The sequence below is a fragment of the Dipodomys spectabilis genome, unplaced genomic scaffold (assembly GCF_019054845.1).
Source record: "Dipodomys spectabilis isolate Male_0828 unplaced genomic scaffold, ASM1905484v1 ptg000266l, whole genome shotgun sequence".
Lineage (NCBI taxonomy): Eukaryota > Metazoa > Chordata > Mammalia > Rodentia > Heteromyidae > Dipodomys > Dipodomys spectabilis.
The window spans coordinates 4,990,261-5,017,856 of record NW_024870943.1 but is presented as its reverse complement, the minus strand read 5'-3'; the positions used below and the strand labels follow the sequence as shown (position 1 = coordinate 5,017,856).

General features: G+C 45.2%; 1 protein-coding gene and 1 long non-coding RNA gene across 2 annotated transcripts; one reads left to right on the top strand and one right to left on the bottom strand.

Moving 5' to 3' along the window:
- The first annotated feature begins 527 nt into the window (after positions 1-527).
- LOC122125789 lies at positions 528-26,072 on the top strand. Its single transcript, XR_006150778.1, has 4 exons — positions 528-538; positions 7,267-7,271; positions 19,734-19,737; positions 25,842-26,072. It is a non-coding gene; the product is annotated as an uncharacterized LOC122125789 (long non-coding RNA).
- LOC122125763 (sulfotransferase 2A1-like) lies at positions 3,562-13,493 on the bottom strand. The gene is made up of 6 exons (XM_042700364.1): positions 13,305-13,493; positions 12,722-12,933; positions 7,073-7,199; positions 6,419-6,513; positions 5,323-5,500; positions 3,562-3,867 (listed from the first exon to the last, which is right to left on the bottom strand). Exons 1-6 carry the CDS (start codon positions 13,438-13,440, stop codon positions 3,755-3,757), a joined length of 861 nt encoding a protein of 286 aa, XP_042556298.1. The 5' UTR covers positions 13,441-13,493; the 3' UTR covers positions 3,562-3,754.
- Positions 26,073-27,596: the final 1,524 nt, after the last annotated feature.

Here is a 27,596-nt window from a genome sequence, read left to right as displayed (position 1 = left end):
TCTACTCATCTGATCGAATCTTTACTAAATAACCCCATGCTGCTGATCACATATGTGGTATATATGTGCACACTGGAGGAAAACCAGGAGGACAATACAGAATTAGAAGGAATCAGGGAGAAACATACAACAGTGGTACCATCAGCTGCACTGGACATTGACCAAAATAAACTAAGCAACACAATGGCAGCGATGGGAGGGAGGGAACAAGCTGGAAAGAGGGAATAGCTGATGCTGTGCAAAACAAAAGAAATGTACACATCACCCAATGTGGAAGAAATAACTGTATTGCAAAGCTCATAAAACTCATAAATGTTATAGAGTATGATGGACAATTTGTCCCATGAAAGTTAGAATGTGTTTGTGACTTTAACTAAGCTTCACTATCCACAATGCTGTGAAATTTGAGAAATTATGTAGCCACTTAATCACAATAAAGAATTTGAAACAAACAAAAAAGAAAAAAGAATAAAAAAGAAAAGTTACATCCTTAAGTGTTTATCCTGGACTCAATAAAAAGTGTTAGAATTTGAAAGGTGTCCACAAGTGCTCCATAGGGAACTTTAAAAATATTGAGAAAAGCCAGGCACTGGTGGCTCAGGCCTGTCATCCTAGCTACTCAAGAGGTTGAGATCTGAGGATTGTGGCTCAAAGCCAGCCCAGGCAGGAAAGTCCATAAGAGTCTTTATCTCCAATAAACCACTCAGAAAACCAGAAGTGGCGCTGTGGCTCAAGTGGTAGAGCAGAGGGACAGCGTCCAGGCCCAGAGTTCAAGCCCCATGACTGACAAAAAAAAAAAAAGATGACCCTGCCTGCCTGGCTCTTAGTCCCAGGCCACAGCCACTGCCACCCGGGAGGGGGTGGCAGAGTCTGGGTTTCATCCGGGTGCTGAAGGTGGTCATTAACTGTCTTGGTCTCTCTGTGAAAGTAACTCACTTGCTCACCATGGCTGTCTTCCTGGCCACCAGGAACCAGAAACCAAGCTGGCTGGCTTCCTTGCCAGGTGCCTGTGAGGAGCTGAGAGTTAATTCTGGCAGAGGAAGTGGGGCTTCAGCAAAGAACCCCACACATATGGAGGGTATCGGGGGTCAAGGCGAACATCTGCTTCCCTCAGGCTCCAGCACATGGAGAGTTTCTCAGCCTTGTTTGCTTTGTCCTGACCTTGCAGATTTGAGGACCATCAAATACTTGTGTAACATCAATGGGATGGTGTGTGTGTGTGTGTGTGTGTGTGTGTGTGTGTGTCTGTTTGTGTGTGCCAGGGCTGGAGCTTGATCTTATGTCCTGAGCACTGTTCTAAGCTCTTTTGCTCAAGGTTAACACTCTACCATTTTGAACCACAGTGGCTTTTTGGTGGTTCCTTGGAGATCAGAGGCCCACAGACTTTCCTGCCTGGGCTGGCTTCCAATCTCAGTCCTCAGCTCTCAGCCTCCCGGCTTGTTGTATGACAGGCGTGAGCTCATTGCCTGGCTTCAAGTGCCTTTGAGAGCTGAGCTGTATAAGCTCCCCCATTCGCCCTCCCCCGCCCCCCGTCTCCTGAGGGGCTACTCAGCTTAGAGAGTGCTGGGAGTTGACAACCAGCAAGGAGAAGCAGTGACACACCGCTGGCGTGACTGTCCCTGGGGAGTGACAGTTCTGAGGAGGCAGCCGCTGTGACCCCACATCCCCATGCACATTTTCCAGCTGGCAGGCAGGTAGACACCCAACCCCTGCAGCCAGCACTGATCCCTGGTGGTGGCAGCTGTGTCTCCCTCTACCCTGCCAGGAAAGAACAAAGAAAGGACCAGAGGTGATGCATGCATATATTCATGCAAGCATGCATGCATTCATTCACTCTGAGTGGCCCCTGCCCCACCTCACCACTCAGCAGTACTTCTACACCAGGTCCTGGCTGCAGCCAGGGGTTGGGAAGCACCACTTCCTTCTGAACACCTGGTCGCCCTCAGTGAACTCTTGGTAAATCACATGCCAGTGCCAGAAGGGGAAGATGCAGGGCGTGATGCCCATGGAGGTTGGCGGTGCTTCTTAGCTGCACGTATGAGCACATGCCCGCGCACACGCACACAAGCACACATGCATGCTCACATGCATGCTCTGAATTCCCAGTGTTCTCCTTGACACATGACACCCTGGTCTGCCAGTTCCTTGTATTCACCAGAAGCTTTTGGGTTCCCAGCCATGTTCCATGACAATTCTTCTCCCTGAAATCCTGCCTCCAAGTAACATCAAAATCATCCTTTTCATTTTAATATACCATAGAGCTCCTCAAAAAACTAGTGTGTGTGTGTGTGTGTGTGTGTGTGTGTGTGTGTGTGTGTGCACCAGTTTGGCTGCTGTCCCTAGCTGTTGCACTCAAGGCTGGAGCTCTACCACTGACCCAGCTCTACCACTGGGTCTTCAATAATGAGCTACTACACTGTCCCCACACAAGAGGCTGGAGGGGGCACAGGCCTGGTCTTTCCCATGTAGCCACGGCCCCGTCTGCTCACCTGATTTGGGGTAGGTCACCGTGATGATGTCTCATCCTTCAGCACCAGCTCCTTGTGGACTGCTTTTATGACTTCAGGGTAGAAATCCGCAGCAGGGAAAGGAATGCCCTAGTACCACACGTAGTCCTGAGCCACGGCAGAGCCCTGCATGTCTGGTTATTGATCACGGGCCACTGCCACCCGGGAGGGCGTGGCAGAGTCTGGATTTTCATCCCAGGTGGGCGGTGAAGGCAATCATTACAATTTTTCATTTACTGTGAAGCTAATGAGGGTAAAGTAAACAAAACATACACGATTGTTACCTGGGGATTTTTATTGGGCAACTGTGAAATCATTCAAGTGTGATCTATGCTTGTAGATTTTCAGTTCACAGCAGGGAACAGAACTACAAGAGGAATTAGAAGGAAATATGCTTTAGCAAAGGTTTTTCTTAATTTTTTAAAAAACTTTTGACTCTTTTATGTTGAAAATAGGTGTATATATCACAAAAACTCAAAGGAGGAGGCTGGACTTCTGCCTCAAGGCCCTAAGTTCACTTCAGTAATGTCGCCACAAAATCCTTGCCCAAAGTACGCAGTGTATTTTCCTTCCATGTTTTCTGTTTCCCCCAGGATCTCCATGCCCCAGAATCTCAGCCATGATCCTTGTATCATGATCCCCATGGCTCCTCAGGCTCCTGGAGGCTGGGAGAGTTTCTCAGACTTCCTTTCTTTGTCCTGACCTTGCAGATTTCAGCAACACCAAATACTCCTCTAACATCACTGGGAGGTGGTTTGTGTGTGTGTGTGCGTGTGTGTGTGTGTGTGTGTGTGTGTGTGTGTGATTATGTGGATGTGTATATGTGTGAGGATATGTGTGTCTCTGCCAGTCCTGGGGTTTGATTTCAGGGCCTGGGTGTTTTCTCTGAACATTTTTGCTCAAGGCTACCACTCTGCCACTTTGATTCATATCATTACTTTTGTGTTTCTGGAAATACGGGTCTCATGGACTTTCCTGCCCAGGCTGGCCTTGAATCTCAATCCTCAGATCTCAGCCTCCTGTGTAGCTAGCATGACAGGCATGAGTCACCAGCTTCCAGCTTTGTAAGATTTGTTAATAGCTGGGATGCTATACATGGAAGAGTGGCACCATGGAGATTTGTATCAGACAAGTGATCAAATTTACAATGTGAACATTCTAACCACCAGAATCAAGTGACAGATCTACACCCTGACCCCAAGGAGACACAAGTCTTCATCTCCACAGACACAGGGAGAAGTCTGGACTTAGTCCCACAGGAGTATCTCTGGGAGAAATCCTTCCATCTTCTTTTGGAATATTTGGTCGAAGGTTTCAGCCTGGGCTACGGTCAAGTGGTTCTTCCAGTCCCCTACGATGCCTGGAGGCCATGGAGAAATATAGACATCAGACAGAGCAATGGGTATGCAGGGCCCAGCCCACCGCCTCCCTGTCCCCGGCCCTGCCTTCCATCAATCATGGACATGGAAGCTCAAAGGGAAGAATTCTAAGAAAAACTGTGTGAATGCATGCAGATATGCATGCAATTATGTGTATTTGCTTGTAGGTGTGCATGTATGCATACACACATTTGTGTGTACATATGCCTCTGTGTGTGTGTGTGTGTGTGTGTGTGTGCAAACACTGGGCCTGGGGGCTATTTCTGAGCATTTTTGTGCAACACTGGTGCTCTGCCACTTGAGTCACAGCTCCACTTCTGGCTTTTTGCTAGTGAATTGGAGCTAAGAGTTCCACAGACTTTCCTTGCCTGGCCTAGCTTTGAACCTTGATCTTCAGATATTAAGTAGCTGGGGTTATAGGCATGAGCCACTAGTACCTGACCAACAAAGAAGTTTACCAAGAGCTCAGTGAATTCAATGATGGATTTGGTGTTGTCCAGCTCTAAAATCTCTGAGGAAAATCCTTCCATAGAGGAGAGCAAACAGAAGATAGAACATCAGGGTTTAGGGGTTGGGGAGGTGCATTCAAACAGGCAATGAAGAAACAGGAAGGTAGAAAGAAGTAAAAATGGAACCTGAGTAAGCAAAAAAAACCCAATGGGCCATAATGAAGACACCAAACCTAAGAAACACAGGCCTAGCAGAAACAGAGGATTTCAATGTGGTCCCCAAGCCTTTCCATTTCACAGGGAAATCTCTGGATAATAGAGACACAGGTGGTAATTTTCTGCCAAAAACTCTAAGGCTTCAACTAAGAAGAAATAGAATAGATAAATGAATATAGCTGCATAGAATTAAAACGTTTCTGCTCAAAAAACAAAGATAAAACAATACCAACAGGAAAACAAAAGCAATTTTCAGAATGGGCGAGAATCTTCACCAGCTATTCAGTGGATGGAGGGCAAATATCTAGAATGGACAAAGAGCTTAACGTTGTACAGACAATTATTAGATGGGCAATGAAATTGAAAAGCTATTCTGAGATGAAGAAATAAAAATGTCTAATAGATACATAAAGCCAGTTGGGCGCTGGTGGCTTACACCTGTCATCCTGGTGACTCAAAGGGTTGAGATTGGAGGATGGAGGTTTGAAGCCAGCTCTGGAAAGTTCATGAGACTCTGATCTCCAATGAACAACCAAAAATCCAGAAGTGGAGTTGTGGCTCAGGTGGTAGAGGGCCAGCCTTCAGTAAACATTTTAAAAAGGGGGACAACAGCCAGGCCCTGAGTTCAAGCACCAGGATTGACATACACCTTAAAAACAAACCAAAAAGGAAGAAAAAAAAAGCCCATAAATCCATATTTACAAAGCAAGGATATACTAAAAATTTCCTTTGTGGTCTCTGACAGATCTTTAAACCTCAGCGATTCCATACCTTTCCTAGTCATTAAGACTTCAGCAGAAGAGAAATTCTTGCTCAGCAGGCTGTGATTGGACATCTTGTTTTCCTTCATGGCCTGGAAGGAGCTGTTCTCCAAGACCAAGTCTAGCTCTTCAGGGTCCAACTTCTTCCCCAGGAACTGACAGATCTTCTCCACAGTGCTCCTCGTGTCCTGCAAGAAGGCAAAAGCAGGACACCACACAGAGCGTGTCTCAGGAGGAAGGAGGTGTGGAGAGAGGACCAGAAGGGACAAATAGCCAAGTGCCATGACAGACTCATGTGACAGAGGCTGAGTTGGGAGCAAGAAGGGAGGAAGGGATGAGAGCAGGATAGGAAGGAGGACTGGAAGGATTTGATCCAAGCACCGAGCACTGGGATGTCATTTTATGGTTCATGGCATGGAGCCAAGACCTGGTGTCTGCCTCCTATAATCCTAGCTACTCAGGAGGCTGAGATCTGAGGATTACAGTTCAAAGATATTGGGGGCAGGAGGGTCTGAGAGACTCTTATCTCCAAAAAAAAAAAAACACTAGGAAACAGGAATGGGCACCGTGGTTCACCATGGTAGAGCATTAGCCTTGAGCAAAAAAATCTAAGTGAACAGGCCCAGAGTTCAAGCCCTACTATGGACAAGAAAGAAAGAGAGAGGGGTGGGCACATTTGTACAATTATGAAGTGATAATTTGACAATTATAAAGATCAGGTATCATAGTGTCCCAAAGCTTATGTTTGAGCAACACAGATTTCTTTACTATCTCTGTGTGTGTGCGCGTGTGTGCATGTGTGTGTGTGTGTGTGTGTGTGTGTGTGTGAGTTGTTTAAATTCAGGGTTGGGTGCTGATCCCTGAGCCTTTGTGGCTCAAGGTTAGCTAGCACTCTACCACTTGAGTCATAGCTTCATTTCATTGGAAGTAAGTATTTTATGGATTTGCCTGCCCAGGTTGTCTTTGAACCGTCATCCTCAGATCTCAGCCTCTTAATAGCTAGGATGGGGAAATTTGACTGGTGGAGCGGGGTCTATGAAGAAAGGGAGATGTGTGTCAGTGTTGAGAGGGCTGTGGGGTGAGGTGCGTGGAAAATGGATCTTTACCTTCTTCAGAGCCTCATAACTGAGCACCAGCACGTTCTCTCTCTCCCTCATGGACATCCAGCCCTGGACATGTGCAAACCATGACCCATAAGGCACTGCAGGGTGGGTAATAAGGGACAAATAATCAACTCCTGGACCTCCAGATGTGGTCTATGATCTATACACGTTTCCTCTGTCGCTATCAACTTCCTGCAGGTATAATTGACAAAGAAAATTCTTGTGCATGTTTACAGATTAAAATATCATATTCAGCTGGACACCAGTGGCTCATGCTTGTCATCCTAGTTACTTGACAAAGAAAATTCTTGTGCATGTTTACAGATTAAAATATCATATTCAGCTGGACACCAGTGGCTCATGCTTGTCATCCTAGTTACTCAGGAGGCTGACATCTGAAGATCATGGTTCGAAGCCAGACCATGAGGTTCTTATTTCCCATAAACCACTAAAAAGATGGAAGTGGACCTGTGGCTCAAGTGGCAGATTGCTAGATTTGAATAAAAAACCTGAAGGAAAGTGTCCAGGCCCAATTCAAGCCCCAGAACTGGTGTGTGCACATGTGCACGCGTGCGCACGTGTACGCGCGCGCGCACACACACACACACACACACACACACACAATGTTTGGATCGTCTCATGTCAAAACCCACTCACAGTTGCCTTCGATGAACCATTCCAAAAACTCCTGAAGTGACCGTGGATTTTTTATGTACTTTGATCCACTACCAGAATGATATCCGGACACAAGGACATCCTTTGGATTTCTGATGACATAGATCACCTTGAAAGGAGAAAGCAGAAAAAAAATTTCCATCTTTCCCACGCATGAGGTCTTAATCTCTCCTCAGACAAGGTCTACACCATGGGACGAATATCAAAGGATCAATGATCTTGCTCAGTGTCTCATTTAGAACACAAATTGTTTTTCTGTTTATATGTGCCTGGGGCTTGAACTCATGACCTGGGCACCATCCCTGAACTTTTTTGCTCAAAGCTAGTGCTCTATCACTTGAGCTACAACTCTACTTCCAACTTTGGTGGTTCATTGGAAGCGAGAGTCTCATGGATTTTCTTGTTCAGGCTGGCTTTGGATTGGGATCCTCAGAACTCAGCCTCCTGTCAAACACACAGAAATTAAACAGCACACTGCTGAGCAACACATGAGTCACAGAAGAAATTAAAGAAGAAATTAAAAAGTTCCTACAATTCAATGAAAATGAAGACACATCACAAAGAAACCGATGGGATACAGCTAAAGCATTCCTGATGGACAAGTTTATTGCTCTCAGTGCTCACATCAAGAAAACAGAGACAGACCAAATAAACAATCTCATGATGCAACTAAAACTGCTAGAGACATAAGAAAAAGTTGAACCTAAAGTTACTAGATGGAGCGAGCGAGATAACCAAAACCAGAGCTGAAATTAATGAAATAGAGACTAAGAAAACTATAAATAAGTTAATAAAACAAAAAGCTGATTTTTTTAAAAAAAAATCAATAAAATTGATGGACCACTGGCAAGATTAACTAAAATAAAAGAGAGGAGACTCAAATCAATAAGATCAGAGATGCCACAGGAAAAATTACAACAAACACCCAAGATATCCAAACAATTATAAAGAACTATTGCCAGACTCTATACTCACAAAAGAAGGAAAACCTAGCAGAAATGGATGAATTCCTAGAGAAATACAAATTGCCCAAACTGAATCAAGAAGAAATAAATCAATTAAATATGCCAATAACCTACATTGAGCTAGAGGAAGCAATCAGAAGCCTTCCAACAAGGAAAAGCCCAGGACCAAGTGGATTCACTATGGCATTCTATAAGACCTTTAAAGAGGAACTAACACCCATATTCCTCAAACTCTTCAGAGAAATAGAAGCAGAGGGAGTAATTCCAAACTCATTCTATGATGTCAATATCATACTCATCCCCAAACCAGGCAAAGACCTAACAAAAAAAAAAAAACTACAGACCAATCTCCTTGATGAACACAGATGCAAAGCTCCTCAATGAAATTCAAGCCAACAGAATCCAGAAACATATAAAAAAAAATCATATATTATGACCAAGTAGGCTTCATCCCAGAGATGCAGGGATGGTTTAGCATTCGTAAGTCAATAAGTATAAGCCATCACATCAACAGATCCAAGTCAAGAACCACATGATTATCCCCATTGATGCAGCAAAGGTTTCTGATGAAATACAACATTCATTCATGTTAAAAGCTCTGGAAAAAATTGGAATAGAAGGAACATTCCTTAAAACAATAAAAGCCTTATATGACAGACTAATAGCCAATATCATACTTAATGGGGAAAAACTATAACCAATTCCCCTAAAATCAGGAAGAAGGCAAGGATGCCCACTCTCTCTACTCCTCTTCAATATAGTTCTGGAACCCTTAGCCAGAACAACAAGTCAGGAAAAAGACATTAAAGGGATCCGCATAGGGGAGGAAGAAGTTAAACTATCTCTTTTTGCAGATGACATGATTTTATACCTTAACGATCCCAAAGGCTCCATCCCCAAACTCTTAGAGCTTATAAACCACTTTGGCAAAGTAGCAGGATACAAAATTAACCCACAAAAATAAGTCGCCGTTCTGTACACCAACAATGTACAAACAGAAAGGGAAATCAAGGAAAACCCCATTCATAATAACCTAAAAAAAGTATCTAGGAATTAACCTTACCAAAGATGTAAAGGATCTACTTCATGAAAACCATAAAAGCTAAAAAAGAAACTATAGAGGATACCAGGAAATGGAAAGATCTCCCATGTTCCTGGATAGGCAGAATTAACATAGTGAAAATGGCTATAGTGTCAAAATTGATATACACATTCAATGCAATTCCCATTAAAATCCCAATGAAGTACTTTATTGAAATATAGAACAACAAAAGACCTAGAATAGCCAAAGCAATTCTAGGAGGAGGAATCACAATATTGAATTTCAAGCTCTAATATAGAGTCATAATAACAAAGACAGCTTGGTACTGGTACAAAAAGAGACCCGAAGACCAACGAAACAGATTAGAGGACCCAGAAATAAAACTGCATATGTACAGTCAGTTGATATTTGACAAAGGAGCCAAAGACATACAGTGGAAGAAGCACAGTCTCTTCAACTACTGGTGCTGGGAAAACTGGGAGGCCACATACAGAAAACTAAAAGTGGACCCCAGCCTATCACCATGCACCAACATCAACTCAAAATGGATTAAAGACCTTAACATTAAACCTGAATCTCTGAAACTACTGCAGCACAGAGTAGGAGAGACACTTGAACTAATAGGCACAGGAAGGAACTTCCTGAACAGAGTCCTGCATCACAACAAATTGGAGAGAGACTCGACAAATGGGACTACCTTAAAATAAAAAGTTTCTGCATAGACAAAGAAATAGCAACCAAACTAGAAAGACAGTCAACTAATGGGGAAATATTTACCAGCAAAATATCAGACAAGGGTCTAATACCCATTATACACAGGGAACTCAAGAAACTAACCCCTCACAAATCTAACAAACCAATCATGAAATGGGCAAGGGAACTAAAAAGAGACTTCTCAGAAGAAGAGATAAAAATGGCAAAGAAACACATGAGGAAATGCTCATCATACCTGGTTGTAAAGGAAATGCAAATAAAAACAACACTGAGATACCACCTTACCCCAGTCAGAATGGCCCACATCCTAAAGTCAGCCAACGACAAATGTTGGAGGGGATGTGGAAAAAGAGGAACCCTACTGCATTGCTGGTGGGAATGTATACTAATACAACCACTTTGGAAAACAGTCTGGAGATACCTCAGAAAGCTAAATATAGACCTTCCCTACGACCCAGCCATACCACTTCTAGGCATCTATCCTGAACAATAGAAACTAGTGTACAAGGACACATGAACCTCCATGTTTATTGCAGCACTGTTCACAATAGCTATGATTTGGAAACAACCCAGATGTCCCGCCACTGATGAGTGGATCCCAAAATTGTGGTACCTATATACAATAGAATATTATGCCGCCACTAAAAAGGACAAAATAATGGCATTTTCAGGGAGATGGATGGAACTAGAGAAGATTATTTTGAGTGAAGTAAGCCAAGAACAAAGAGACAAATGGCACATGGTCTCCCTGATATGTGGATGCTAAAGCCAAAATACAAGAAGATATGGCAAACAGGACTAAGAAACAAAGGACAGCCACCCATTTTATCATATCATTGCTAAATGACTCCATGTTCGAGGTAGATATATGCACGCAACAGAGGGAAGCCAGGAGGAAGAACAGAATAAGTGGGAACAGCCCACACGAAGCAAAAGGAAATAAATGTCAACATCATCTGATGTAGAAAAAATAACTTGTATTATCAAAGCTCATAGAATTCGCAAACTGTACAGACCATGATAATGACAATTTGCCTTGTGAAAGTTAAAAATGTGTTTGTGACTCTAAGTAAGTGTCACTATTCCACAATACTGTGAAATATGTGAAATTTATGTAATCACCTCATCTCAATTAAAGACAAAAAGTGAAAGAAGGGATGGGTTAAGAGAGATGGGTGAGAATGTTGTCAGACACTTTGTATTCGTATACTATTCTGTAGAATGGGAATTTCTTTGTGCAACTACTTAAAGATAATAAATAATAATAATAATGAGGAAATTAAAAAATCTTACCTTGTTACCTACCTTTTTTTTCTGTGCCAGTCCTGGGGTTTGAACTCAAGGTCTAGGCTTGTCCCTGAGCTTGTGTGCTCTCTACCAGTTGAGCCACAGCTCCACTTCCAAAGAAAGCATTTCTTTCTTTTTTTTTTTAGTATATATATAAAAAAAAATACCTTGCCCATGTCATTGTAACCCCTTTGTACGGTATTTTCACAATAATAATAATAAAAAGAAACAAGAACTCATCCTCCTGAGTGAGTAGCTGGGATTATAGGTGTGAGCCACCAGCACCGGGCAGGAAACTCATTTTTAAATGCATTTCCAAGTTCCTATAAGGGAATCGCTTGGCTTAGAATAAAACAATGGAAGGAGAATTGCCAGAGACCTGAGGAATATTTATGGACTGGCGTGCGATTTCTGAGCCTTTCTGTAGAAAGCCTCGAGAGGCAAATGGAAAAACATAGTCAGGTAGAGCCACACACATGGCTGACCCCATAGAGAGCCACCAGGATGTGGCCCTGATAGACAGAGGCTCAGGACTAAGAGCCAGGAAGCAGTGAATCTGAGCTGGAGTTCAACCAGGAAGTGTTTGCTGAGCCCAAACCGGGATCTCTCTCCAGAGAACAAACTCCTGGACTCATCCTCTCATTGTTAGTGCTTAGCTGTGTATTCACAAAAGCTGCCTTCCAAGCCAGCGCTCCCAGATCCGAGGTGCAGTGACCCTGAACTGTCCTTAAGCTGGTAGTCACAGATAGATGTCTTGGCCTTTGGACTCCAGAGTCCGATTTTGTGTTTGGGGGAATGATTCCAGAACTTATCTTTCCTTTTATTTGTTCATTTATTCGTTCATTTTGTGGGACAGTGCTGGGACTGAGCGTTGTTCTCCTTTAGTTCTTCCAAGCAAGGCTGGCAACTCTAACACTTGAGCTGCAGCACCACTGGTTTTTCTTTTTGGCTGGTTCATTGGAGATAAGAGTCTCACAGACCTTTCTGCCTGGCCTAGCTATGAATTATGATCCTCAGCTCTCAGCCTCCTGAGCAGCTAGTTGAGATGACAGGTATGAGCCATGGTGCCTGGGGAACTTACTTTTGATGGAGTAAAGTTCAAAGAACAGACAGGCAAGTAGTTCTGTATAAAGGAGATTTGTAATCTCTAGTTGAACTTAAAGTAGTTTTAAAGACTTTGGCCGACAGGTCATCTGTGAGGGCTCAACTGCACTGGTCCATATCTTGGGTCTGAGGTCTCTCAGCTGGCGAATGTGACCCCAAGACCACGGTGAACAGCTGAAGGCCAATGCAGCTTGCTCTCATCTCCAGGTCTATATTATGAGGATTCAAGATTCAAAAGCATTGAGTGAGCCAGTGGCTCACATCTGTTATCCTAGCTACTCAGGAGGCTGAGATCTGAGGATCAAGGTTCAAAGCCAGCCCAAGCAGGAGAGTCTGTGAGACTCTTATCTGTACAAGTAACCACCAAAAAGCTAGAAGGGGAGCAGTGGTAAAGCTTTAGACTTGAGCAATAACGCTCAAGGATTGTGCCCAGGCCTTGAGTTCAAGCCCCAGAACTAGCACCCCATCCCCCCCCCAAAAAAGCATTTACTGAACAGTTATTGAGCACTGATCACTGACCTTGGCCTTGGAAGTAAAGAAAGACTTGGGGAAGAGTTGGATGGGGAGGTGGGAAGTGAGGAGCTGGGGCCCCTCCTTCCTGTCCTTAATGATTTTGGATCCACGTACAGTCTCGATCCATGGGGAGCGATCCCAGATAGGCACAGAGCGGATCCACTCTGGATCCCCCTTGCTGTGAATGAGACACAGGATCTCAATCATCCAGTTGGTTCCTGGAGACAGAAGGAAAGTGAAGGTCACTCATTACTATCTGAATTGTATAAAGACCATGATGGTAAAATATACATAACACAAGCCTTACCCATAGAAACTTTGTCTAGCATATAATCTTTGTTCACACAATGTTGGTAGTGTGTGTGTGTGTGTGTGTGTGTGTGTGTGTGTGTTTGTGCATGCACCACTCTTGGGATTGGAACTAAGAGCCTGTGTGCTGTCCGTGAACTTTTCTGGTCAAGATTGGCACTCTACCACTTGAGCCACAGGTCTTCAATAATGAGCTACTACACCACCCCCATGCAGGAGGCTGGAGGGAGTGGGGCACAGGCCTGGCCTTTCCCATGCAGCCACGGCCCTGTCTGCTTACCTGATTTGGGGTAGGTCACCGTGATGATGTCCTCATCCTTCACCACAAACTTCTCGTGGGCTGCTTTTATGATTTCAAGCTCGTGATGCAGGAAGGGGAAAGGAATGCCCTGGTACCTCATGTAGTCCTGAGCCATGGTGGAGGCCTGTGTGCCTGGCTCTTGGTCCCAGGCCACTGGCAATGGGGAGGGTGTGGCAGAGTCTGGGTTTTTATCCCAGGTGATGAAGCCAATCATTAACATTTTTGCTTTCACTGTGAAACTAATTTAGGGAAAACAGAACACTGTGGGGATTTTTATTGGGCAACTGTGAACTCATTCAAGGTAATCTGTGCTCATCAATTTTCAGCTCATGGCAGGGAAGAGAACCACAAGAAGAAATAGAAGGAAATAGGCTGCCAGGGGCTCAGGCTTGTAATCCTAGCTACCCAGGAGGCTGAGATCTGAGGACTGCAGTTCAAAGCCAGCCTGGTCAAGAAAATCCATGAAGCTCTTACCTCCAATAAACCACTAGAAAACTGGAAGTGGTGCTGTGGCTCAAGTAGGAGAGCACTAGCCTTGAGCTGGCTTCTGGCTTGGTAAGATTTGTTCATAGCTGAGATGCTATAAATGGAAGAGTGACACCATGGAGATTTGTATGAGGCAAGGGATCAAACATACAACATGAGCGTTCTAACCATCAGAATCAAGTGACAGATCTACACCTTGACCCTAAGGGGACATAAGTGTTTGTCTCCACAGACACAGACATAAGTCTCTCCCATAAGTCTCACCTTAGTCCCATGGGAACAGCTCTGGAGGAAGTCCTGCGATCCTCTCCTGGGATATTTTGTGGAAGACTTCAGCCTGGGCTACAGTGATGTGGTTCTTCTGGAGGCCATGGAGAAACGCTGAGATCAGACAGAGCAATGGTTAGGAAAGGCTCAGCCCACCAGCTCTCGGTTCTAGCTCTGCCTTGCACCCCTGCCATGGCCTTTGGACCTCAGAGGGAAGAATTGTGGGGGAGACCTGTGTGTGCATGTGAGTGTGTGCATGTGTATGTGCATTTATGTGCATGTGTGTTTCTCTGTGTGTGTGTGTGTGTGTGTGTGTGTAAAGGTACTGGGCCTTGGCACTGTCTCTGAACTTTTTTCCTCAAGGCTGGAGCTCTGCCACTTGAGTCACAGCCCCACTTCTGGCTTTTTGCTGGTGAATTGGTACTAAGAGCTTCATAGACTTTCCCTGCCTGGGCCGGCTTTCAACCTTGATCTTCAGATCTCAGTTTCCTGAGTAACTGGTATTACACATGTGATCCCCAGAGCGGCCAGCCAAGAATTCCACCAGCCCTAAAATCTCTGAGGAAAATCCTTTGATAGAGAGTCAAACTGAAGGCAGATCATTAGGGCTCAGGGATCGGGGAGGTGCATTAGAATAGGCAATGAAGGGGCTGGGAAGATGGCTCAGTGGTAGAGTGCTTGCCTTGCATGCATGAGGCCCTGGGTTCAATTCCTTAGCACCACATAAGTAGAAAAACCCGGAAGTGGTGCTGTGGCTCAAGTGGTAGAGTGCTAGCTTTGAGCTGAAGAGCTGAGGGACAATGCCCAGTCCCAGAGTTCAAGCCCCACATCCAACAAAAAGAAAGAAAGAAAGAAAGAGAGAGAGAGAAAGAAAGAGAGAGAGAGAGAGAAAGAAAGAAAGAAAGAAAGAAAGAAAGAAGGAAGGAAGGAAGGAAGGAAGAAAGAAAAAAGAAAGAAAGAACAAAGAAGGAAAGACCCATGATATTTCCGGAGAGCCTGGGGTAAGGCAACCAACAACAGCACTTGGGGGAACCTTGAGTTGACCAGACATAGCCTAGGTAGCAGGTGCCCAAAAGAAAAAAGATACGAGACCAGCCTAATAACAATTAAACTATTAACAAGGGGATGAGCATCAGCCTGGAGTCATCTGCCATGTAGCTAGCTGTAGAGTTTGCAACTTAGTAACGGCTTCCCAGTGCTACCTGAAGTAACTGGCTGGGTTTTGGTCTTCTCCCAGTTTTAGTGTTATGCAATGTATATAAACCCTTATTTGAATAAAATAAAATTTGTTTTCAGAAACAACAACAATACCATAAAGCCATGTTCACAAAGCAATGATCTGTTAAGAATTCCCTTCCTGGTCTCTGACAGATGTTTAAACCACAGCCGTTCCACACCTCTCCTGGACATTATGACGCCAGCAGGAAAGTTATTCCTGTTGGCCATGCTGTAATTGGACATCTTGTTTTCCTTCATGGCCTGGAAGGAGCTGTTCTCCAAGACCAAGTGCAGATCTTTGGGGTCCAGCTTCTTCCCCGGGAACTGACAGATCTTCTCCTTGTATCCTGCAAAAAGGAAAAGCAAAAGAGGTGATGTGGAAAGGAAAGACCACACACAATAGATGTGAAGGAGGAAATTGTAAGAAAAAGCAGAAGGAAGGGAAGATCTAGCCCAGTGCCTCAGGCCTGTAAACCTAGCTATTTTGGAGAATGAGATCTGAAGATTGTAGTTTGAAGCCAGTTCAGGCAGGGAGGTTTGTGAGACTCTTATCTCCAATAAACCAGCAAAAAGCCAGAAGTGGATCTGTGGCTCAAGTAGTAGAGCACCAGCCTTCAACACCAAAATCTCAGGGACAGCATCCAGGCCCTGAGTCCAAGTCCCATACTGACATAAAAAAATAAAAGAATCAAGGATATTAGAGAAGCGTGAGGTGGGTGGCAGTGGGGGTGGGGTGCAGGGAAAATGGATCGTTACCTTCTTCAGCACCTCATAACTGAGCACCAACACATTCTCCCTCTCCCTCATGGACATCCAGCCCTGGACGTGGTCTATGATTGCCACACGTTTCCTTTGTTGCTATCAACTTCCTCCAGGTTTAAATGGCAAAGAAAAATGTTGTGCATATTTACAGGTTAAAAGATTATATTTAGCTGGGCACCAGCGACTCACGCCTGTCATCCTAGCTACTCAAGAGGCTGACTTCTGAGGATCATGATTCAAAGCCAGTCTGACAGACTCTAATTTCCAATAAACCACTGAAAAGATGGAATTGGAGCTGTAGTTCCAGTGGCAGATTGCTAGATTTGAGTACAAAGGAATGTGCCCAGGCCCAGAATTCAAGGCCAGGACCAACACAGACACAGACACAGACACAGACATACACACACAGACACACACACGCGCGCGCGCACACACACACACACACACATGCGCACATACACACACACACACGCATGCACACACAGAGGATGTTTAGATCCCTTCACTTTATAAGCCACTCACAAATACTGCTGCAGTGATTGCGTATTCTTTATGAACTTTGATCCACTCAAGAAATGATAGCTGGACACAAGGACGTCCTTCCGATGTAGAGTACCTTGAAGGGAGAAAGGAAAAAAATAAAAAATAATTACCATCTTTCCCACACATGAGGTCTTAATCTCCCCTTGGCCAAGTTCTACACAATGGGATGAATATTGAAGGATTCAGGGTCTGCTCAGTGTCTTGCTTAGAACACAAATTGTTTTTGTGTTTGTATGTGTCAGTTCAGGGGTTTAAACTCACAGCTTGGGCACCATTCCTGACCTTTTTTTGCAAGAGGCTAATGCTCTGTCTCTTGAGCCACAAGTGTACTTCCAGCTTTGGTGGTTCATGGGAAATAAGAGTCTCATGGACTTTCTTGCTTAAGCTGGCTTTGAACCACCATCCTCAGATCTCAACCTCCTGAGTGACTAGCTGGGATTACAGTAGTGAGCCATATGACCCAGCTTATTTATTCATTTTTGATGGAGTAAAGTTCAAAGAATTCACAGGCAAGTAGATCTGTATAAAGGAGATTTATAAGTGCAGTTAAATGGTGTTTTTGAAGATTCTGGCACCCAGATCATCTGTGAGGGCCCATCTGCACTGGTCCACATCTTAGGTCTGAGGTCTCTCAGCTGGTGAATGTGACCCCAGGGCCACAGTGAACTGCTGAAGGCAAATGCAACTTGGCCTCATTTCCAGGGCTACATTATGAGGATTCAAGATTCAAAAGCATTGATTGAGCCACCGGTGACATCGTTATTATTATAATTATTACTAATTTAGTATTAAATGGCTTGTTTTATGTTTGTTTTCCTGTAAATAAAGATTTTCCTGCTAGTTGCTGCATCTTGAGGAGGCAGTGGGAGCTGTGTGGGAACATTCAGGAAGGGTGTATTCCTGTCACTGTGGGGATCCTGTGTGCATAGCCCTGTGGAAAGGGCCAGAACACGGCCTTCTAGAAGGATCACAGAAGACATGAGAGAGAGCACTCTATTCCCTCATAGCCTGGCTCAGGAGTTGGGATAGTTCCTGGCATTTGGTCACCTAGTTTTCCTGGCCAGGGCTGGGATGGAGCCAATGCCTCAGCTGCTCACAAGGCCCTGATGCCCAGGAGCAGGGTGCCATGCAATGCCCTGCTGTTGTTTTCTGAGTGTTTTATAGTGTGGAGATTGAATTGAAGGCCTGTGCATGCTGGGAAGGCATTCTGCCTCTTCAGCCACACCCCAGTCCTTTGCTCTCTCTCTCTATTATTGTTGCCAATCATGGTCTTGAACTCAGGACCTTTATGCTGTCCCTGAGCTCTTTTGCTCAAGGTTCTTGCCTCCAATTAACCACCAAAGACTAGGAGGTGAGCTGTGGCTCAAGTGTTAGAGCACTAGCCTTGAGCTAAAAAGCTCAAGGTGAGTTTCTATGCTGTGAGTTCAAGCCCCAGAACAAAAAGATAATACCCTGACTGAACAGTTATTGGGCATTGAGCACAGACCTTGGCCTTGGAAGGGAAGAAAGACTTGGGGAAGAGTTGGCTGGGGAGGTGGGAGGAGAGGAGGTTGGGGCTCTCCTTCATGTCTTTTGTTATTTTGGATCCATTTTCACTCTTGATCTCATGGGAATCAATCCCAGATGGGCAGAGACCGGATCCACTCCAGATCCCCCTTGCTGCAAATGACACACAAGATCTCAACCAGCCAGTTGGTTCCTGGCTACAGAAGGAAATGTGAAGGTCACTCCTTTCTATCTGAACTATGTAAAAACAATGATGGTAAAATATGAATAACATAAACCTTACAGATATAAACTTGATTTATCATACAATCTTTGGTCAAAAAAGTCAGTTTGTGTGTATGTGTGTGTGAGACAGAAAGACAGAGAGAGAGAGAGGGAGAGAGAGAGAGCACCAATCCTATGGGCTTGAACTCAGGGCCTGTGTGCTTTTCAAAAAATACAAACAAACAACACCAAAACAAAAACATGATGCCACAATTGTACTCATTACCTGAGTTATGAAATTGTAACCTTTCTGTACAACATGAGAGATTTAGCTCAAGTGTAGTGTGTCAGTGGAATAAGCCAACCAAGCAAGTGCCAGGCCTTGAGGTCAAATTGCAGTACCCACAAAAAAGTACATAATTGAAAAGTAATGTCATTAAGTATTTAGCATGTACTTAATAAATAAAATATTAGAATTTATCAAAAAGATGTCCACAAGTGCTAGGAATAGAACTTTAAAACTATTAAGAGAAATAAAAAGCCAGAATAAAGAGCTTTTCCCCATAGGCATGGACTGAGAAAGCCAACATATCTCATATACAAGCCTCTATCTTAGCTCCATTATCAAACACAACCCCTGAAATCACCCATCCCAGAAGATCACATGGACACAGTCACATACAATAAAGGAGTTTATTGTCAGGGCCGCACTGCAGGGATTTCAGGAACAGCCAATGGGGTGGATCTATCCCAACTATCCACAGAGACTCACTGCTTAACTCCAATAGGCCTCAGGGGATAAATGGAGCTTAATGCTGATTACCAATGCAGAGCACTCTGACCCACTCTGCAGCATGATTGGAAGACATATTGCGATTGGAAACACACGAGGGCAAGAGGTGTTTGATTTGCACCATGTGCAAAGCCCACAGCCACCACAGCCTAGAAGAGACAAGAGAGCTGTGGGGGCCTGGACAGGAGACGGGGGGCAACTACGCACATGTGGACAGTGTACATTTATTACCTGTAAAAATACCAGCATAGGCCAGGTACTGGTGGATATCTCTTGCCATCCTAGCTACTGAGGAGGCTGTGATCTGAGAATCGAGGTTCAAAGCCAGCCTTGGCATGAAAATCTGTGAGACTCTCATCTCCAATGAATGAAGAAAAACTGTTCAGTGCAACTGTGGCTCAAGGTATAGAGCACCAATATGAAGCAGAAAAATCCAGGGACAGCGCACAGGCTCTGAGTTCAAGTACCAGGACTGGCATGCATGGACACACACACACACACACACACACACACACACAGGCCTTCTGGGACAAAGGAATGTATGCTGAACAAAGTTTATAACAGTAAGGTTTATGTATGGCTAGTAAAGATCTTCTCCCAGTCCGTGGGCTTTCTATTGATCTTGCTAGCTATGTCATTTGCCCTGCAGAAGCTCTGCAACCTTATACAATCCCATTTGTCCAGCCTTTCTTTGATTTGTTGTGTTTCCGGGTCTTTATTCAGAAAATTTCGGCCTGTGCCAAGGAGACCCAGGGTTTCTCCTATTCCATCCTGTAATGTTTTCAGAGTGTCTGCTTTGAGTTCAAGGTCTTTGATCCATTTGGAGTTGATTCTGGTGCAGGGTGATATATAAGGATCTAGCTTTAGTTTTCTACAGTGTAACCCCCGCTTTCACTATATTTGATGTCAGTATAACATGTGGAGGAGATGGGGACAAACAAGTCGTTTAAGGATTCAGGTGGACCTGTTGCAACAATGAGAAGTACAAAATGTCATGTCAAAACCAGCTTTACAATGTCGGGGGGGGGGTATGATTGGGTGGGAGGGAGGGGGGAGGCTGGGAAGGGAGGTGAAGGGTAAACAAAGGAGGAGGCTGCAATGCTTGGTAAGAAATGTATGCATTATCCTGCCCATGTAATTGTAACCCCTCTGTACAGTATGTTCTCAAATAAAATAAAATTAATTTAAAAAAAAAAAAACAGTAAGGTTTATGTATATTTTACTGTCATTTTTTTTAACATAATTCAGGCAGAAATGAGTTACCTTCACTTTCCTTCTGTCCCCAGGAACCAACTGGATGATTGAGATCCTGTGTCTCATTCACAGCAAGGGGATCCAGAGTGGATCCGGTCTGTGCCCATCTGGGATGAATCCTCGTGGATCCAGGCCAAAAGTAGAGCCAAAATCATTAAGGACAGGAAGGAGGGGTCCTAGCTCCTCACTTCCCACCTCCCCATCCAACTCTTCCCCAAGTCTTTCTTCACTTCCAAGGCCAAGGTCAGTGATCAGTGCTCAATAACTGTTCAGTAATGCTTGTTGTGTGTGTGTGGAGGGGGGGATGGGGTGCTAGTTCTGGGGCTTGAACTCAAGGCCTGGGCACTATCCCTGAGCTTTATTGCTCAAGTCTAGAGCTTTACCACTTCAGCCACAGCTCCCCTTTTGGTGGTTACTTGTGCAGATAAGAGTCTCACAGACTCTCCTGCTTGGGCTGGCTTTGAACCACAATCCTCAGATCTCAGCCTCCTGAGTAGCTAGGATGACAGATGTGAGCCACTGGCTCAATCGATGCTTTTCAATCTTGACCTCATAATAGATACCTGGAGATGAGAGCAAGCTGCATTCGTCTTCAGCTGTTCACCGTGGTCCTGGGGTCACATTCACCAGTGGAGAGACCTCAGGCCCAAAATGTAGACCAGTGCAGTTGGGCCCTCACAGATGACCTGGAGGCCAGAGTCTTCCAAATCTACCTTAAGCTCAACCAGGGCTTACAGATAAACTTCAGGCAGAACCACTTGCCTGTCTTTTCTTTGATCTTCACTCCATCAAAAGCCAGTGCCAAAGCCAGACCCCATAGCTCATGCCTGTCATCCTAGCTACTCAGGAGGCTGAGATCTAAGGATCATGGTTCAAAGCCAGCCCAGGCAGAAAAGTGAATGAGACTTCTATCTCCAAAGAACCAGCAGAAAACCAGAAAGTGGTGCTGGGGCTCAAAGTGGTAAAGCCCTAAACATGAGCTAAATAGCTCAGGTTTCGTGCACAGGCTGAGAGTTCAAGCCCCGGGACTGTCACAAACAAATAAAAATAAATTAGTGTTCTAGTAAGACACTGGCAGATGGTTGATCCTTTGATGCTTGTCCCATCATGTAGACCTTGGCTGAGGGGAGATCAAGACCTACATGTGGGAAAGATGCTCATGATTTTTTAGTCTTCTCCTTTCTCCCTTCAAGGTGATCTATGTCATCAGAAATCCAAAGGATGTCCTTGTGTCTGGCTGTCATTTCTGGGGTCAATCACAGCTCATGAAGAATCTGCAGTCACTGCAGCAGTATTATGAATGGTTCATCCAAAGCAGTAGTGAGTAGGTTGTGAAGTGAGGGGATATAAAAATTGTGTGTGTGTGTGTGTGTGTGTGTGTGTGTGTATGTATATGTGTGTGTGTGTGTGTGTGTGTGTGTGTGTGTGTCTGTGTCTGTGTATGTGTGTGTGTGTGTGTGTGTGTGTGTGTGTGTCTTGGGACTTGAACTCTGGGCCTGGGCATTTTCCCTTACTTGTTCTCTCAAGGCTAGTGTTGTACCTCTGGATCCTCAGCTCCCACTTCCATCTTTTTGGCAAATAATTGTCCATAAGACTCTCATGAATCAAGTGCCAGTAGCTCAGGAATGTAATCCTAGCTACCCAGCCAGCCGACTGCAATCTGAGAGTTGTGGCTTGAAGTCTGCACGGGCAGGAAAAGTCCACAAGACTCATCTATAATGAATCAGAAAAAAAGCCGGAAGTGGAGCTATGGCTCATTGCATAGAGTGCTAGATTTCAGTACAATGTTCAGGGACAGGGGGTAGGCCCTGAATCAAGCACCACCATGACCACAGAGACAGACAGACAGACAGACAGACAGAGACAGAGACAGAGAGATATTCTGGGGCTTTTCTGTCAAGGCTGGTTTTGAACCATGATCCTCACTACTCATCCTCCTCAGGAGCTAGGCTGACAGGTGTGAGCCACTGGCACCCAGGTAAATATGCACAAGAATTTTTTGTCAGTTCCACCTGGAGGAAGCTATGGGGACAAGGGGAAACATGTGGTGATCATAGACCACATCTGGAGGTCCAGGAGTTGATTATTTGTCCCTCATTGCCCACCCTGCAGTGCTCTATGGGTCATGGTTTGCACATGTCCGGGGCTGGATGTCCATGAGGGAGAGGGAGAATGTGCTGGTGCTCAGTTATGAGGCACTGAAGAAGGCAACGATCCATTTTCCGTGCACCCCACCCCATTATTACCTCCTGATCATGGGTCTCCCTTTCTTCAAAGACCCCACGCCACCTGTCAGAGTTCACCATCCTAGCTACTCAGGAGGCTGAGATCTGAGCATTGTGGTTCAAAGCCAGCACCAGCAGGCAAATGCATGAGACTCTTCTCTCCAGTGAATCAGCAACAAGCTGATGTGGACCTCTGGCTCAGTTGATAGAGTGCTAGCCTTAAGCACAAAGGCTCAACAGCAACATCCAGGCTCAGAGTTCAAGACCCACAACTGACAAACACAAATAAAAGACTTTAGAGAAGTCTGGGGTGTACTGAGATGAACTGTGGGGCACTGTAGTAACTAGTGTATTGATCTTCCTTTTGACATTTCTCAAATTAGGCTTTTCTCTCACTTCTTTCTTTTTCAGTCAGTCTTGGGGCTTGAATTCTGGGACTGTATGGTGTCTCTGAGTTTTTCTGTTCAGGGCTTGTCTCTTCCACTTGGAACCACGGCTCCACTTCCAGTTTCCTGCTGGTTAATTGCAGATAAAAGTCTCATAGATTATGTTGCCTGGGCTGGCTTTGAACCAGGATCTTTAGATCTCAGCCTCCTGAGTAGATAGGATGACAAATGGGAGTCACCAGGGCCCCACGTCAGATGCTTTTCTCTAGGTCTGGGACATCTCCAGCCTCTGTGCTCTGGTTGTGCTGCCACAAACCATAAAATGACATCCCGGTGCTCGGTGCTTGGGGCAAATCCTTCCGGTCCTCCTTCCTATCCTGCTCTCATCCCTTCCTCCCTCCCTGCTCCCAGCTCAGCCTCTGACACACAAGTCTGTCATGGTGCTTGGCTGTCTGTCCCTTCTCCTCCCTCCACAGCTCCTTCCTCCTGAGAGCCGCTCTGTGTGGTGTCCTGTTTTTCCTTCTTGCAGGACACGAGGAACACTTTGGAGAAGATCTGTCAGTTCCTGGGGAAGAAGCTGGACCCCAAAGAGCTGAACTTGGTCCTGGAGAACAGATATTTCAGGCCATGAAAGAAAACATGTTGTCCAATTACAGCCTGCTGAGAGAATTACAACATTGCTGCAGTCCTAATGACCGGGAGAGGTATGGAATGATTGTGGTTTAAACATCTGTCAGAGACCAGGAAGGAGGAAATCCTTAACAGACCCTTGCTCCATCAATACGGCTTTATGGGTTTTTAAAAAAAATGTGTGTATTGATCCTGGGACTTGAACAGAAGGCCTGGATGCTATTGCTGAGTGGGTTTTCTGTTGTTGTTGTTGTTGTTTAAATTTTTATTCAAGGCTTGAGCCTCAATTCCACTTCCAGCTTTTTGGTAGTTCATTGGAGATAAGAGTCTCATGGGCTTTCCTGCCCAGAGCTCACTTCAAAACTCAGCCTCTTATGTTACTAGGATAACGAGTATGAGCCACCAGTACTCAGCTGGCTTTATGTATCTTTTAGACATTTTTATTTCTTTGTCTTAGAAAGGCTTTTCAATTCCATTGCCCATCTAAGAATGGGCAGTGTTTGGTTCTTGTACAACTTTAAGCTCTTTGTACTTTCTGCATGATTGCCCTGCATCCAACAAACAGTTGCTGAAGATTCTCTCCCCCACCGAAACTGGTTTTGTTTTCTTGTTGTTGGGTTGTTGCTAATTCCTCAGCAGTAACGTGGGAACACGTGCCTGGTAGGCAGAAAGGGACCGTACCATGTGGGTATAAACAAAGTTTATTAAAACATCATACGCCATCTGGGAAGTTGGCTCAGTGATAGAGTGCTTGCTTTGCATGCATGAGGCCCTGGGTTCAATTCCTCAGTACCCCATAAGCAGAAAAAGCCCGAAGTGGCACTGTGGCTCAAGTGGTAGAGTGCTAGTCCTGAACTGAAGAGCTGAGGGACAGTGCCCAGGCCTAGAGTTCATCCCCCATGACCGAAAACAAAAACAAAAACCAACTTCAACAAAATATCACATGCTTATCTATGGCATAGGGGCATAGAAGGTAAGTCTGTAGTCATGGGACTGTCATGAGACAGTCACAGGACAATCATGGGACAGAAAGTTGATCTTAAACAATTTGGGGGGGGGGTATGTGGATACTAAAAGTTGGCAACCTTTAATCAGTGAGCGGGAAGAGTTGTCAAAGGTGGAACATTTCCATGTGATTAAAGATTAATAAAGAGGAGGCAAAGTGCAGGTGGCACTCCGTTAAAAAACATGAAAGGAATCTGGATGCGTTGTTCCATGGGGTTAATTAGCAGGAGCACGCATAGCACTTCCCGCAAACCTTCACCTGAGTCTGGTGCCAGGCATTGGACCTTGGCTTGGAGGAGCGGGCGGGGGGGGGGTCTCCCCTTCCTCCCCCAGAGGAAATGCATGCCAACATGCACCCTTACCACACACAGGAGCTCAGATGGGGTCACGCGAGCCGATGCCTCCCACATTGGGTTTTTTATTTTGGTGAGCAGACATTCTTTAATTTTATGTAGTCATATTCGTTCATTCCTTCTATTTCTTGTTGGCTGACACGTTAGAGTCTAGGCAATCTGTAGCTCTATGATCCAGAGATTTCCCTGTGAAACTGAAGAGTTTGAAACTACATTGAAATCTTCTGTTTCTGCACACACAGACACACAGAGTTCTTCTGGGAGTTCTTTTCTCTGAGCTCCAAAGTCCACAGCAAGGACATGGTAGGGCTGGAGCAGGGAGCCAGAGGCCTGCCTGTACCATTCATACCCATCGCGTGGTCTGATCTCAGCATTTCTCCACCGCCTCTGGGCATTGTGGGGGACTGGAAAAACCACTTCACCGTAGCCCAGGCTGAAGAATTCGACAAAACATTCCAGGAGAAGATGGCAAGATTTCCTCTGGAGCTGTTCCCGTGGGACTATGTCCTGACTTATTCTTCCATTTATAGCATCCGAGCTATGAACAAATCTTACAAAGGCAGGAGCTTGTGGCTAATGCTGGTAAGCAAGCTGCTCAAGAGGCTACGACCTGAAGATTGAGATTTGAGGCCCGCCCCAGCAGAAAGTCCACAAGATCCGTATTTCCAATGAACCACTAGAAAACCGGAAGTGCTGCCATGATTCAGAGTGGTAAAATGCCAGCTTTGAGCAAAAAAGTTCAGGGACAGTACCCAGGCCTCCCAAGGACTGGCACACACACACACAAACACACACACACACACACACACACACAAACCCTTTTCCCTGTGATGTCACAGAAGTATCTGGTGATTCTCAAATCTGCAAGGTCAGGAAAAAGAAAGGAAGTCTGAGAAACTCTCCCTGCCCCCAGGAGCCTGAGGAGCCATGGAGATCATGACCCGGAGAATCATGGCTGAAATCCTGGAGCATGGAGATCCTGGGGGAAACAGAAAAAGAACGAAAGCAAAAATGCATTGAGTACTTTGGGAAATGATTTGGTGGCAATATTGCTGAAGTGAACTTAGGGCCTCGAGCCCTCTTTGAAGTTTTGTGGCATCTACACCTATTCTCAACATAAAAGATTCGTAAAATTAAAAACTTGTCAAGAAAAACCTGGGCAGAAGCCTATCTCCTTCTCTTTCCTGTTGTAGTTCTGTGTTCTGCCAGGAACTGAACATGGAAGAATGTAAGTTACTATATCCTTCTCCACTGTGATTTAACAAGCTCCATCTTAGGCCCTCAGCCCTTTCCCTAAAATCACGTGAGCACACCAGACCTGACTGCAATTGTGAACTCTCACCCAGGCTCCTGGTAGCTTCCGGCTGCAGTAGCAGCCTGCCTCCGGCCCAGACCCAACCGCAACACTGTGATCAGTAAACCTCACCCTGGCTACTGCTACAAAGATGCCCCCTTTGCATGAGGACAAACATTGTGCCCAGCCCTAAAGGCACAGCCTCGTCAGCTTGCATGAGCCATGATGCTCGGGTAACTTATTTACATTTTGTTGCTGTTGTTTTGGGGCTTGAATCCATCTGCGCCTGGGCGCTGCCCCTCAACCCTTCAGCTCAAGGCTAGTGCTCTACCACTTGAGCCACAGTGCCACTTCTGGTTTTCTGAGTGGTTTCTTGAAGAGTCACATGGACTTTCCTACCCAGGCTGGCTTTAAATGGCGATCCTCAGATCTCAGCCTCCTGAGTAGCTAGGATGACACACATGAGCCACAGAGCCTGGCTCACCACAGTATCTTAACATCTTATAAGCCTATGCTGTGCACATGTGCATAGTTGCCCCTGTCTCCTGTCCAGGCCCCCACAGCTCTCTTGTCTCTTCTAGGCTGTGGCGGCTGTGGGCTTTGTACATGGTACAAATCACACACCATCTGTCTTCTCACGACGGCCTGCCCTGGTGTGCTTCTAATAGCAATATGTCCTCCAATCATGCTGTGGTGTGGGTCTGAATGCTCTGCCTTGGTAATCAGTGTCACTCTCCATTTATCCCCCTGGGGCCTATTGGGGTTAAGCAGCGAGTCTCTGTGGATAGTTGGGATGGATCCACCCTGTGGCTGTTCCTGAAGTCCCTGCAGTGCTGCCCTGGCTCCTGATTCTCAGCACATTTCCTTTGCAGTGTGTGCTCTGTGCTGGCTCTGCCCCATCCCGGTGCTCCTCCCCTGGCCTCCCCCCTCTCCCCCAATTAGGGCCTGTTCTGCCACTGCCTTGTATTTGCTGGAAGTTTCCGGTTCCCAACTACTGCCTAAAGAGAGTTTTTTTTTTTTCTTATTGTGCCAGTACTGGGGCTTGAACTCAAGGCCTGGGTACTTCTCAAAAACCAAACAAAAACAAATGTATTCATTGGCTGACTTATGAAATGGTCACCCCTCTGTACTGCACGAGAGATTTGGCTCAAGTGGTAAAGTACCAGCTAAATAGTTCTGCGAGGCAAACGTGTACAAGACCCTGAGTGCAAATTCCTCTCCCCCCACAAAGTAAATAATTGAAAAGTGACATCCTATAGTGTTTAGCATGTACTAAATTAAAAATGTTAGGATGTATCAAAAAAAATGTCCACGAGAGCTACATACAGGACTTCAAACATATTGA